Source organism: Pelodiscus sinensis, chromosome 3, assembly GCF_052426305.1.
Source record: "Pelodiscus sinensis isolate ZL-2025 chromosome 3, ASM5242630v1, whole genome shotgun sequence".
NCBI classification, from domain to species: domain Eukaryota; kingdom Metazoa; phylum Chordata; order Testudines; family Trionychidae; genus Pelodiscus; species Pelodiscus sinensis.
Genome location: NC_143054.1, coordinates 180,515,085 through 180,530,434, shown reverse-complemented (window position 1 = coordinate 180,530,434; position 15,350 = coordinate 180,515,085). Strand labels below are relative to the sequence as shown.

Genomic DNA, 15,350 nt, shown 5'->3' with positions numbered 1-15,350 from the left:
CATTTAGGGAATCTAAGAACTCAAGGATTCTGGGAACAGTTCCACTTGGTTCTCCACATCAGAGCTGAGGACCATCTGTCTGGCCTTTCTCATCTTCTGGTCCTACCTCGCAGGGCACTGTGCTTTGGTCATGATGGACAATACAACAGCAATGTTCTATATCAACCAACGGGGCTGTGTGCTCCTCTTCTCTGTGCCAGGAAGCCCTGTTGCTCTGGCACTTCTGAGTACAGCATTCCATACACCTGAAGGCATTGTATCTCCTGGGGTTACAGAACAGTCTCAGCAGGTCCTTCCACAGTCACGAGTGGATGCGCTTCATCCAGATGTTGTGAATTCAATTTTCCAAGGGTTAGGTCGTTCCCAGATAGACCTGTTCACCATAACAGAAAGTGCTACAATTCTGTTCTTTCCAGAACCACAGTCTGGGCTACATTGCAGATGCATTCAGCCTATATTGACAGGGGGATTGTCTCCTGTATGCTTTTTCTCCCATTCCACTCATGCACAAGGTGCTCCTTGAGATCCAGAGGGGCCAAGCCCAGGTCATTAACATAGCTCCAGCCTTGGCCTTCCAACATTGGTACACCTGCCTGCTGGACATGTTGGTGGAGACCCAGATTCTGCTCCCAGTCTTCCTGGATCTTCTGCACCATCCAAACATCAAGTCACTGCACCTCACAGTGTGGAAGCTCCATGGATGAACCCTTTGAAGTTTACATGCTCTCCTCCTGAGCAGCAGGAAACTCCCCATGAGAGCCACGTACCTTACCAAGTCAAAAAGATTTTTAATTTGGTCAGCACAGCATGGCTCGGTTCCCATACAAGCCCCAATACCTGTCATTCTGAACCACCTATTTCACCTTAAACAGCAAGGTCTCTTCCATGAGGTCCACTTAATTGCTCTATCAGCCTTCTATCCCGGCACAAATGGATGCTCAATTTTCATAACTGTTATTTTTTGAGGAGTGTTGTTCATGTGCGTTCTAAGTCCTTCCTTTCTGTCAGAGTAGCTACAAGAAGGAACTGAGGAGGGAGCAGGTCAGCAGTGCTCTGTATTGGGTGCCATAAAGGTACCATTCCAGGAGGCACCCAGACTGACCCTATGGCTAGCTGCTAGGGGGAAAATCTTACGGCTATTGTGAATGTGTATGCACATACACTTGATTGGAATGGAAATGAACAACACATCTAAAAGAACATTTATGAGAAGATGAGTAACTGTTTTATATTGCAGAGAGACAAAGTTTCTATATACTATTATTTATCATAGAGGTTAGAAAAGATCTGAAATTTGCAGATAATAAAGATAAGGTTTTCTGTCAAACTTCAGATGTTAGAAAAGGGGTTCTAACAAATTGATGATCAGACTTTCAGTAAGTCACCAGGATTAGTGATGAATTTATTGGGGAAGGTAGGAGGAGATTTATATCATCTTTATAAGGCTGAACTTAATTTCAACCAATCTCTTTTTTAATAGGTAAAATAATTAGGGTCTTAAAGAAAATTCTTATAAAATTAATACACAAGAGTCCTTTCTTTTAAAGTTTTGAGCAGCTATCCCAGTACCTCTAGTAGTTTCTGATACTGCCTGTAGTATACAAAGTGACTTGTGTAAGGGTAAGGTGAAGGAGGACAAACATGGTGTTTGGTATCATTGCTTCATTGGATGCAATGGTAGAAGCAATTAAACTTACAATTGCCTATCTCATGTGGGATTAGATAGGGGTCAGAGTATTGTCCTAAGAAAAAGCCCCATTGTACACTTGCTCATCATGATGAGGATACTTTTTCTTTCTTTTTTTTGGGGGGGGGGGTATATGTAATACTTGTATTTTCTCTGAAGGATTTGTACGGTGTGTTGGTAGAACTGGAAAGTTGGATTGAAACATGTAACTTTTTGGGTAATAAAGGTCATGTGATTTTTTTTTTATAGTAGGTGCCTTTAAAATGGGTGTATTTCTATGCAATTTTCCCCTTGTATTTGTATAGCATAATGCTTTCAAAAGCAACTGTGTAAAGAGCGATTAAGTAAAAAACTAAACTTTAAAACTAAACCAGATTTCATACTTCTGTATCTGTGGATTTTCATTCTGGATACTTTTTCTTCTCTTGTGATTTTTTTTTCCCCTTTTAATGTCAATTTTTTTTTTAAAACCACATTAATCCCACACCCAAGTTTGAGTTTTTGAAGCAATATACAGTTGCAATTCAGTTTCATTATGGGAACACTGTGAACATTTGACAATACTGACTTTCAAATATTGGTATCACAGCAAATGTTTGTGTTTGAAAGTTGAATTCTAGGCTTGGAATTGTTAAACATTCTAAATTTAGAAAATAACTTAGGAATGCAAAGGTAGCTAATTGGTCCTGTAGTAATATGAAAAAGTACTAATCCTCCTTTAAACAGGATGGAAAAAAGATGGGAAGAAGCATCCTTCCTGCATTTTTTATTCTCCTCATTTGTCCTTTTTTTAAAAGTGTATGTTTGAAACTTTACAAACTGATAGCTTTCTGGCTTCAGTAAAATCTGCTATGCTGAAGTTTTCTATAAATGAAGGTTTTTTTGTTTAATTACTAACTACTAACATTGTATTAGTGTCTAGGGAAAATAGTTAAAATATTTTCATTGAAAATCCAAAATCTCGTGGTATTTAAGGATCCCAAATTTCATTATCAAATTCTCTGATTTGATATCAGATTTTCTGCAAAAATGCATTAGTTTGACTGGTAAATCACATAAAAGGAGCAACAAATGATTAAAGTATTTTTTCTACAGTATCCTGCAGAACCACCAGATTGCTTTGTAGACTTCCCTGTTGAATTTGCTGTGTCTTGGATTCCACAGGTAAAATCTGTACGATATCTTTTCGTAATAATTTAAGAATATGTTTATTTACCAGCTTAAAGATCATGTTTATGATATGCATGTGTGTGGTAATGGCATATTTTAAAAGAAAACCAGGTCTGACTCTTGAATCCTCTTCCCGTTTGTTTTCTTTGGTACTTTTTCCTTAACACAAGCTTGGGAAATTACTATATTTAGTGCATTCATATTATACAACATTTACAGTTTTAAGTTAATTTGCTTTCATTGGATTACAACTTTTTAAATGTTTCTTCAACCTTGTAGACATACTGTTTGTACTAAGTCTCTACCTGATCTCTTACACCTTGGACTGCTGAGACTCCAAATATTTATGAATGATACTGACACTCTCTCTCTCGCTCTCCCTTTTTCTCTCTGTCTCTCTCTGATACCAGGGAAAGAAACTCCCTCTAACCTTGATGAATATTTTTAAAACACTGGATAAAACAAACAGCAATTCTTTATAATATATGTAACTTAATAAGAGCACCTAAGTGTTATACAGGATAGTAAGAGTAACAGTTTGTTTTCATTAAGAACCAAATGCCATTGCTTTCATTTTTTGTGGAATGCCTGATGTTTCTAAAGGGTTATTTCTTGCTTTGCTACTTTCAGTAGCAGTATGCAGTATGCTGGTACATTTCACATCAGTTACAGAGCCCTCCTAGAGAATGTTATCTACTTATATAAATCAGAATGCTTTTTTCCCCAAAAAAATATGTTTGTGGGTTGGAAACAGGATATAATCCTTCTCAGAAAAATATAAAATGACACATTCTTTTTCAGAATATATGGAATTAACCCTTGTAGGCTTAATTCATGCTCCAGCAAGTTGGTGATTTAGCATAGGAATTGTTGGGATATTGCCTGGAGCTGTATCCAGCAGTTTCTGGTGTGATTGAATATTGTGGTACCTAAGAAGAATAAAAAGAAAGACATACTGAATGTGACTTTTGCCCTACTTTAGATATTTTGGGTATTCAATATGCAGTTCTAATCCTGATATATTTTTAATTTTAACATGTGTAGGTCACCTTTCATAGAAATGGTGACAAGACTCTTAACTGAAGCAGTGGAAATGTCATTTGTTATAATACAAATATAAACTCCTGTTAAAGGGAATATAAATACATTTCAGGTAAATGTGGGGGAGGGGACATTTTTCTGTCATCTTTTGCTTATTTTAAGTTCTGTTAGTGCTCATGGACTTAAACTTGGAAGATCTTTATTTCCCTTTTTTTGAATAATAATAGCCATGGTTTTATGGAATCCATATTAAAAATGGGTAATTTTCCTTATGGTCCCTGTCTTCCTGCTGGGTTGATAATGTTTTGATGTATTTTTCTTTCTCTCTGATGAGAGGTCTGCTGCTGCTGCTTTGACATATTCATTTGGATGAATAATTATAACTTGCATAATGTCAAGCTGAAGATGGTAGGGTTTTGTGCGTCATGACAAGCCTAGTAGCCAGTGCAGGTGTCTCACAGCATGATCAGCAACAGCCAGTGTATTCTGGCTCAGAGGAGACATTTTAGAGTAGTCAGAAATCAGCACCAAGGGCAAGCTGCTGCTGCTACTACTGTTATATGTGCCAAATAAATGCAAAGTGCTTCTCAATGACAAGTGCAAGAGCATCTACTTATTTCAGTTTATATACTTTTTTCTAATTAACCAGATAAATTTGGTCTACACATTTTAGCATACACTTTAAGAATGTTTCTACAGTTATTAGGAATTTGTATTGTTGTGCCTTCATATTAGATTACTATTCCTATATTGACCACTATCCATAGGATTAATTCATGAAGGTTGTAAAATGGAAATTGACTAATGAGGTCATGCCGCTAACAGTGAAACATGTAGGAATGTATATTGTGTGAATGGCATTCTATAGAATTTTGAAAGAAATAGTTCACCATATTAAAAGAATATTGATCATCATTTGGTATTTCTAGTATAGGAGATTTATAGAACTTAACTTTCTATATATCTATCAGATAAATGAATCCCTAACACTATACAAAAACATGAATGGTTGACAATATTTTTCTAAAGATATAAGCATGTTATCTCAATTTTAGATTTAATTTTGGTAGGTGTGTATGGGCAGAGGGGAGATATTCATCTTCAGTAAATAAGAGGGAGTAACAAATTGCAGATGAAATAGATCATTTAATCCCTTCCATTACCAATAAAGAATTGTTCATTACTTTTTTTTTTTTTTTTTCAAGTTTAGTCCTGTCTACTATGTTGGGGAGACTCTACCACATCTATGATACATTTTGAAGAGTTTGTTTGTAGATTTGTTTGTGCAAAATAAAATCATACTTCAGGATTACCTACAGATACCAAATTTTTCATAAACAACCCTACTACTTAAATTAGCTGAATGCACTACTTTTTATACTGGAATATGCTAGGTGAAAAGTTTTAAATGATTATTTTTGTTTTTCATCAGAAAAGTCATGAGAGTTCATAAAAATATTTGCTAACAAAATTAAAATCAAGTCACCTGTTCAACTGTCATTTTAGTGCAAAGAAAATTTTTACAAATTAATTTTACAAAGTAATTCAGATTAGTTACTGAAAGAGTAATAGAAGCTGTATGAGTTTTTTATTCAAATTTACTATGTATGGTAATTCAATAAAAATTAATAATGTTTGAAGTTGAAATCCTACAAATTTAAAACTGTTCTTTTACCTCCCTTTTGCAAGCACATGTAATAGATTTTTTAAAATAAATATATTTAATTTCTTGAACTTTCCTATGTGTAATCTACGCAAAATGACTTTGCCTGGTTAACAGCGGGCCTCACCTGCTAGCATATTATGTTTTCTCTGATATTCAACTGAAACATGTTCTTGATATTTATCTTTTAGTGGAGTTTTGAGTATTCTGTCTTCTAGTTCCACAATTAATATTTTGCATCAGGGCACTGCAACTGTTGAAGCCATCCAGAAAACAGTACATGTTTGGTAAAAACATACATCAGTAGTTGTGTCCCCAAAAACTTTCATTTCATTCTATTTAAAATATCATGGAAAACCTATAAAAGCAAAGATCTCTTCAGAGTTAATGTAGCATCATTTTCTTAACTGATGATTGTTTCAGCAGAATTTCACTCTTGGGAGACTCAGCTCTCTGGAGGGTTGAGTATTTGAATACTGAAAGAATTATACTCAAAATAAGAATCTCACTGGGCTCTTATGTTGAAAGAGAGTAACAAGTATGTACATGTTTCAGCAGAGCTTTATATATCAGCTCAACATATTTCAGAGATAGAGCTATTACTTAAGCATGCTTTAGCACTTGAGAAATGGCTTGTGGGATCTAGTACTGGAGTACTCATTTGGCCATACTCATTTGTAATCTGTTCCGATAGTATACATTGGATTTGTCCCTCCTGATGATAGAGTAGGTTCTGTGACCAACTTGGACTCAGCCCCTCTCCCCTAGCCCAGACATCAGTCTCCAAGCACTCTTTGCTTCCTGTTTGACCTCTGCTGCTTGGTCTCCAGAGAGCCTCATCAGAGAAGAGTATAGGAGGTAACAACAATGTGTAGTTGTATTAGAAGGTCTTCATAAAAAAGAACTGGGTCACCTTAGAGACTGTGATCCTGAGACCTTGGGTCCCAAGGGAGTTCCATGGAGGCTCCAAACTGCTCCTGTATCAGGAGTTCTTTGAAGTTCTTCAAAACACCATGGCTACGTCTACACTGGCCCCTTCTCCGGAAGAGGCATGCTAATTTTGAACTTTGGAATAGGGAAATCCGCGGGGGATTTAAATAAATATGGCCACCGCTTTTTTTCCGGCTTGGGGAAAAGCCGGAAAAGAGCGTCTAGACTGGCGCGATCCTCCAGAATAAAGCCCTTTTCCGGAGGATCTCTTATTCCTATGCAAGTAGGAATAAGAGATCCTCCGGAAAAGGGCTTTATTCCGGAGGATCGCGCCAGTCTAGACGCTCTTTTCCGGCTTTTCCCCAAGCCGGGAAAAAAGTGGCGGCCATGTTTATTTAAATCCCACGGGGGATATTTAAATCCCCCGCGGATTTCCCTATTCCAAAGTTCAAAATTAGCATGCCTCTTCCGGAGAAGGGGCCAGTGTAGACGTAGCCCATGGGTAGAGTCCTACAAATCTGCAGATATCTGCTTTATACCCACAGGTATCCACATCCACCAATGCAGATATCTGTGGCTCATTTTTGCAGATACATATACAGATGTGGATACAAAGTTTGTATCCAGAACCATGCAAATCCACAGATATCCAATTTATATCTCTGGGTATTTGCAGATGCGGATGCAGATATCCACAGCTCATATTTGCAGATGCCAACACAAATTTTGTACCTGTGTCATGGGCATTGCTTACATTTTAGTACCCAAACCAACGTCAGGCACTGTTGAAGCATGAGAGACTTAGTAGATACTCCAATCATATTATTACATGGAAGCCTTTTTCATCTTGGTTCTGGTATGTGAGTAGCAAGACATCTGCAACAACAGAAGCTATCTACAGTCTCCAATCGTGGAGTCATCCAATTGACTTATGTTTCAACTCTCTGTGCCTTTGGATCCTGCTCCATTTTGGAGTTAGGACCTGCAAATTTGACTGTTCCCTCGGTACTAACTCATTTTCAGAAACAGCAAGACTGTAGATGTTCTAGACACTTGATCGAATCAAAAAAGTTGGAATGCCTCTTGTTGACGGGCACCAAGCAATTGTCCTTACCAACAGCTATTGTGTCACCGAGACCATATCTTTCTCTGGTAAGTCCTAACTTTACATTACTAACTTCACAGGACAGGCAATTGCATTTGTCTCAAGTGTCTGCTTCATCTTTTGACTATATCAAGAGTGTCCTTGAACTCCCAGATCTGTGTAGAAGAGATCCCCTGGTACAAAACTACATAAGGTATTCTTCCATTTTTCTGTTCCAACGGGGAATCTTAAGTCAGATGATTTCATGCTAGCATGACCAGCATTGGATGCCCCCAACTTTGCCTTATGATCTACCAGGCTGCCTTCTGCCAGTAACTTTTGAAGCCTCCCAGTTCCTTGTGTGGTGATCATTGAAGGAGACACTTCCTCATCTAATCACTCCTTCCTTAATAGCCTCAGAAGGAGACTTTGGAAGATGAGAGAGCTTGTACAGTCAAGAATATGATACCACAAACTAATATGTTGTCATTCTCATCAGCTTAGGTCATAATATGGCCTCCACCTTCTCTTGCTGATGGCTAAGCAGTTTCAAAAGTTGCTGAAACATATTATTGAATTGTTATAGATTCTGCTGTCAAGGTATAGGAGTCCCAACATAAGATTTTTGATATTTACCTCTATCGATTTAGAGCAGAATAGCTCTCTCAATGAACGAAGAAATAGTAGAACCTGTCAAAACTATTTGTCAAACTCAGCCACTTCTGCTACCTACTTGACAATGGGTTGACCAAAATATTATATCGGAAAAAAAATGAGAATTTTTCTTCTTTCACTGCCCAACAAATTCTTTGGTTGTAGAAGCTTTCAATGAGTGAGGTAGATAACATCAGACCAAGTGGACAATCCTATATCAAGTACCAGCCTGTTTTAACACAAGAGCTACTCATTGGCAACTCTAGAACTGTGAATCGCTAATTACCTAGCCCTGATGGCAAAGTGCAACTACGTTCATTACAATTTAGTAGCTTTATAACTTTCTACTGGAATATCAGGAGCAGTTCAAAGCCATCATCAGCGTGGGTTTTCTCTTGGTCAGAACCTCTCTGCAAGCTTTTCTAGACCTAGCTGACATGGCAGCCCGCTGATGCTTTACATAGAACATCTAGGCTACAACTGTCTTGCTATCCTATAGAAGTCCAAAATACTATAAAAGGGCTTTCCTTTCGATGGGCTAAAATTATTCTCAGAGTCCACAGATACATTTCTTTACCCTGGAAAAGATTCTAGGCCAACTCTCAGGTCTCCCAGTATTTATGCTCCTGAAAATATAAGAAAATCTAGCAGGTTGTGCACAATTCAGAGATCTTGTCCTTTCAGTTCTCTTCCTACCACAAGTCTATTCAGCCACTCAGTAAGAAACCTTAATATCAAAAGAAGAGACTTTCCATCACAACTGCCATCTCCAAGGGAAGAGCAGAATACTGATGGATTATTTTGGGGATGTTCTGAGTTCTCGGCTTAAACATTCTCACATTTTCTCCATCATCAACAGATGGTTTTTTTGAGGCAATACTATTGGATTAATTCGTTCAGAATACATCCATTGCCTTCCCATAAACACTTGCTGAGATAAAAAAGTTATCTATTTTCCACATATAGGGCTCATAGTTGCAGTTGCAATCTAGTACACAGGGGAAGGGTTTCGCTAAGAATGTTCAGGTTTGCAAAAAAAAAAAATGGAGATCTTTATTTGATCTTTGCTTCTGAACAGTCATGTAAAATCACAAAAATTCAGGATGGTCACTTCCTCAGCTGTAACTAAATTGTTAGATTTTAAGGATTCATTTAGCCCTTGATCTTTAGGATATATATTTTCATGACACAATTCACGTCTCCCACTGGAGGATTCTTGGTTTCATGGTTGGCCAGAGTCACTTTCCAGAGTCACTTTTAAAGTACTCCCTTTTGGTCTTTCCACTGCATCAAGAATATTCTCAAAAATCATGGTGGTAGTAGCTTACCGTTTGTATTCCCTGGAAATAATAATTTTCTCTTACCAAGATAATTGGGTGCTGAAGGAAAGATTGCAGAAATACAAAGGAGGACCTCATGATTAAGGCATATGAGTACCATCCTAGAGAATTGAATTATCACTCTTTCTGCCAAAATATCTGTGTGGTACTGGGCAAGTCACGAAAACAAAACTTTTCATAGGTAGTCACTTACTGCATTCTTCATTTTGTAAATGCCAATCTTGAGACACTTGAAATCTGGTTTGCAGCAGTGTTAAACACTCACAGCTGCAACTGATGTCACTGGGAGTTGTGCTTTGAGGGGGAAAACAAAGAAAGTTCTAGAAAATGCTGAAATTTCTGAAAAATCTTACCATAGACCTCTCAAATTGCTATCCAAATGAATGAACATTTTTTTACATTAAAGTTCTGTATAAAGATGTAAAGGACTAGTCGACTATCCAATAAGCAAGTGCTTATCGGATAGTCGACAGGATAGTTGACTAGTCACTTTCCCCTTCCCCTTGTTGCCTCTATCATGTAGAGGCAGAAAAGGGGGGGGTCCCAGGCTCTGTGCAGTGCATTTCAAAGGGGCAGCGCCATCCTATCGACTAATCAAATAGTCGATGCAAAATTGCATCACCTATTTGATTAGTGAATTATACTATACTTAACACCCTTAGTTCTGTGCCTCCATTAGTAAAATGGTAATTTAAATTGTCATAGGTGTAATGGGATGATACATTCAATAATATTTGTAAAGCACTGAGATACTATAATGAATGAAAAAGAATAATCACTGAAGAAAATACAGTAGTCGTGTAGTCAGAGCATGGTTTGAATGAGATGCAACAAATAAGGTATCGGAGGGCCATGCATTGGACAAGGATAAAATGAAATACTGAGGAATTGTTCATTTATCAGGCATCATCCATCCTGTTCATTGAATAAGGGCAGGGATTCTGTGCAAAAATAATTTAATTACATCATTGCATACTGTCATAATGTGTATGTATAATTTAGAAGGTGACCAAACGAAGTTTGCACAGTTAACCTTAATATGCCTTACTTTGGCATATTAACAACTTGTACCAATACTAATTATCAGTAATATTGTTGGAGTGCCCTGTAGTTATAAATAACATAGAAGGCTATATTTTTAACACACAAGTCTCAATTGCATTTTTTTCATGAGTTGTTTCTGAAGCATTTAACTTAAGTAGCATTTCTTATGTCTGTCCTGTATATTTTGCATGGTTGGAATGAAAAACAAAGAGGATGGAGAAACTAGTTTGATCAATTTAATTTTGAAAGTCTACCAGTGATATACAAGTTTAAGTGCCTGGATCATTTCACAGTATATTTATAACAGATTTTACAGAGTTCCATTCTGCAAAGATTCACCAAGAAACAGATAGGTTGGTTGTATTCTTCTTTGAGTGCTCAGCAGGTTAAACTTCTCTTATCATGAGTGGTCTCTGCACTTGGAAGTTGTTCCAGAAGTCTGGAGTTCCTTGAGTGGACCTATTCACTACCAGACAGAACAGAAAGCATCATTAGTTCTGCTCACAGCAAGGCCTTAGAGGCCCATTTTCTGATGCCGAACCTCCCTCACTCGACTTCGCAGCTTGGATGCTGCATGGTTGAATCCAGAGGAACAAATCTGGTACAGCAGGTTCTCTTGAAGAGCAGGAAGCCCTCCTCCAGAGCAACCTACCTGGCAAAGGGGAAGAGCTTCTCCTTCTGGGTAGCAGAGCAAAGTATCTCCCCAATCCAGTTGTCTGTGCAATCCATTCTTAATTATCTGCTTCAAATAAAGCAGCAGGACCTTGGTTTCTCTTCAGTCAAGGTTCACTTGGTGGCTCTATTTGTCTTCCACTCTCATATCCAAGGTAGATTGGTATTCTTTCATGACATGATTATTAGGCTCCTAAAGGGCCTTGAAAGACACTTTTTGCTGGTCTGGGACTCAGTCCCCCAAAGGGACCTAAACCTTGTCCTCTCCAGGATCAAGGGCCCACCCTTTGAGCCATTGGCTTGTTGTTTCCTTCCCACCTGTCATGAAAGGTCCTTATAGCTGTTACCTCAGCAAGATGAAATTCCAAGGTTAGAGCTCTTACTTCAGAGCCCCATACATTATTTTCTATGAGGACAAGGTCCAGCTGAAACTCCAACTTACCTGTCTGCTAAAGGTAGTATCACACTTCCATGTCAATCAAGATATTTTTCTCCTGTTAGTGTTCTGTCCAAAGCCTCACATCACCAACCAAGGATAGGCATCTGCATATACTGGCTTTCTACTGAGAGTCTACCAGGCCCTTCCTTAGATGTAATAGCTGACTGGATGAAAGGCCTCCTTGTGTCCTTAAAGAGGATTTCAATCTGGATCACCACCTGCATCCATATGTTATGAAATAGCACAGACTGTGACTTCTCTGATAATGAGGGATCAGTCAACAGCGGTGCAAGTGCCTTTGGCTGTTTTCCTGGTATAAGTCCCTATTCAGGGCTGCAATGCAATCCTCAGTGCACACATTCACATCTCATTTCATTCAGCAAGCCAGAAATAATGCTGGCTTTGGCAGAGTTGTGCTGCAAATGACACATCCACAAACTCCTAGCTGCCTCTGGTGGTACTACTTGAGTCACCTACAATGGAATGGAATGGACATCAGCAAGCACTTGAACAGAGAGTTGCCTTCTGTAACTGTTCTTCGAGACGTATTGCTCGTGACCATTCCATGATCCACTCTCCTTTCCCTCTGTGGGAGTCCCATCAAGAAGAAACAGAAGGAAGGGTGGAGCTGGCAGTGCCCCTTATACTGGTGCATACACATGACACTCCAGTGAGTTTTGGAGAGCTGGTCTCATATGCATATCACTGTGGGAAAAACTTCTGGCACCAGTGCATGCGGTGAGCACACACACCTATAATAGAATAGACATGAGCAACACATTTTGAAGGACAACAGTTATGGAGAGTGACCTTTTTTTTTTTTTTTTTTTAAAACCTCCATGAGCAGTGCCAACAAGGTGTCAGTAGCACTGTTTTAAAAGAACAATGGTCAGCAGTGATCAAAAATAAACTGGTTAATGAAGTATGAAGGAAAGATACATTTTTTTCCTGGTTGCATGACAAAGTAGTATGATGGATTTAAATAGCTATAGATGCAGATAAGCATACAGGAAAAGCCAGTTGTCAATATCAATGAAGCATGCAAATAAGATCAAATGAACAGAGCATTTAATAAAAAACAAAGGGGAGGAATTTAACTTATGTTTTTAAAAACCATCATTGAAAAATACAATTAGTATTAAAATTAATTGGATTTTAAAATTTATCTGTGGGTTGTAATCCCTTGATGTTTCTTTTTTCTATTGAAATCGTTTGAATTCCCCAAAGATAAAGATAGCAATGATTATTAGAGGATTTATCTGTGTCTGATGTAGGAAAATGTTAAAAAAAAAAAAACCCTCAAAATGGAAAGCAACTGTTGCAAGTACCAGAAAATTAGGCTATTAATTTAAGTGTCATCAGAGCACAAAAGATCACATTCTAGGACTGTATGAAAATTATTAAAATACTGGAAATAATAGTACTTAAGATGAAGATATTATACTCTAAGATCTGGTTAAGTGACTGACATTATTATATCACTTCAGGTATTATAAAAGTAACAAAATGCTTTTAAAGATAATAAGCGTTACATTTTGAGATTGGCAATATTCACACTTTTTTGCTTAAGTGCTTTCCTACTTTAACATAATTTAATAACAGCAGAAAAAAATCCAACATTTTATTTCCAAGCTATACCTTTTCTTTTTGCAATATTTTCTCAGATACAAAAACAAAGAAATGTCATGCTCTCAAGAAAAAAATTCAGTAACCACTATCATTTTTGCTTCCTTTTGTCCGGTTGACTGAGGGAGAAAAATGGTAGATAAAGCCTAAAATAAATAGAATTTGTATATTATATGATTCTATTTACTTTTGTAAATAGTGATCACTGTGTTTGTTTTGTTAATTTGATTTTTCTGAGACCACAATAATTTAACTATTTCCTGGCCAAAATGATGTGTGAGGTTTAAAATCATGTGTCCTTTGTTACAAAGAACATAACACATAATGTTCCTCACCCTCATTTAGGGACATCTTTAGCATCACTGAAGTTCTTTTTTACCATTTGCTCCGCTTGTTTCCCCCAGAAAGTCACATTTCATTTATCACTTCTATCCACATGTTTCCCAAATTTACCTTCAAATTATTCTCATCTCTTCAGTCTCAAAAGTACCACTGCTCTCTAAATTTGCGATGGCAGCTGGGTATCCAAGAGAAGGAAGTCTCTCAAACTGAATTATATGGGTAAATTTACATAGCAAAGAAAACCTGCAGCTGGCTCATGCCAGCTGACTTGTGCTCACTGGGCTATTTCATTGCAGTGTAGACTTTCAGGCTTGCACTGGAGCCTGGACTATGGGATCTTCCCATCCTGCACATTTGTAGAGCCTGGGTTTCAGTCCAAGCCCAGAAGGTTATACAGAAGTGCGTAGCTCACCACCCAAGGGCCCCAAGCCCAAGTCTGCTGGTTTTTATTTGCTGTTGTAGATATCTTTCCATCTTATTCCTTTCCAGTAGTGTCTCTCTAATGTCTTATACAGCTGTTTTTCCTGTCTCTTAGGCTTGCAAGCTTATGATTATCTTTGACTCTTCTTCCCTTCCTTCTTTCCCCATATCCAGTCACCATCTAGATTTCTTTGCTTACTCTTTCAGTGCAGACAAAATACATCTCTTACTTTCAATTGTTACTCCAAAATTTGTATCCATGTGTGGATAAACATTTCTCATATGGATTTTTGCAACCACCTGCTCTCTGACTGACCCATCTCTTTCCCTTAGGGTACGTCTAGACTACCGGGTTTTGTCGACAGAAGTTTTGTCGACAGTACCTGTCGACAAAACTACTGTCGACAAAGAGCGTCCAGACACATTGAGTTCTGTCGACAAAGCAAGCTGCTTTGTCGACAGAACCCTGTAGTCTAGACGCAACAGAAGGTGTTATGCCTCGTAAAATGAGGTATACCAGCGTCAACAAAACTGCTGAGTTCTGTCGACGTTATGTTGACAGAACTCAGCGGTAGTGTAGATGCTGGTATAGTTTTGTCGACAAAAGTCCACTTTTGTCGACAAAACTCAGTAGTCTAGACACACCCTTACATACCTATTATCTTAGTAGGGTCAACCAAAGTGGAGATACAGAGAAAAGCTTTTGCATTTATCTAGTACAGATAAATACTTTCATTAGAATAATTGTACTACTAGATGTAAAAAAATCAAACAAAACTCAAACCAAAGAAACTGCATTTTGTGTCTGTAGTCTTACTGGGTATGTCTACACTTGCAGCCTAATTCGAACTAGGGCTGCAAATGTAGGCCAGTGAGGTTTAATAGGTAGTTCGAACTAGGGCTTTATTTTGAATGCCCGTTTCATTGCTGCGTGTAGATGTGGGCAGTTACTTCGGGCTTGTAAATTTAAAAAATGGTGCCCGTCTGGAAAGATGCAAATCAAGCGCAGGATATTTAAATCCCAGGCTTGATTTGCAATTCCGAATGCCTACATTTTCAGCCCTAGTTCAAATTAGGCTGCAAGTGTAGACTTACCCACTCAGACTAGAAATAGAAAACTATTAAACTAATTAATTAATCAAATCCACAAAGAATTTTTTTTTCTAATGGACTGTTGATCAATTCTATAAAATCTTTATGAAGAAATAGTTCTTTTCATATCCAAATTTATTTTATAA

At 37.8% G+C, this 15,350-nt stretch overlaps 1 protein-coding gene across 3 annotated transcripts in view; it reads left to right on the top strand.

Annotated features, from left to right (window-relative positions):
- FANCL (FA complementation group L) overlaps window positions 1–15,350 on the top strand; it is a 79,633-nt gene that overhangs the window by 43,175 nt on the left and 21,108 nt on the right. For 2 of the 3 annotated variants that reach the window (XM_089777519.1, XM_075925523.2), the window contains exon 7: window positions 2,783–2,851. The exons of the other annotated variant lie outside the window; for it this stretch is intronic. In XM_089777519.1, the coding sequence (XP_089633645.1) occupies window positions 2,783–2,851 (69 nt within the window). The remainder of the gene's footprint in view (window positions 1–2,782; window positions 2,852–15,350) is intronic. 3 annotated transcript variants of the gene reach the window in all.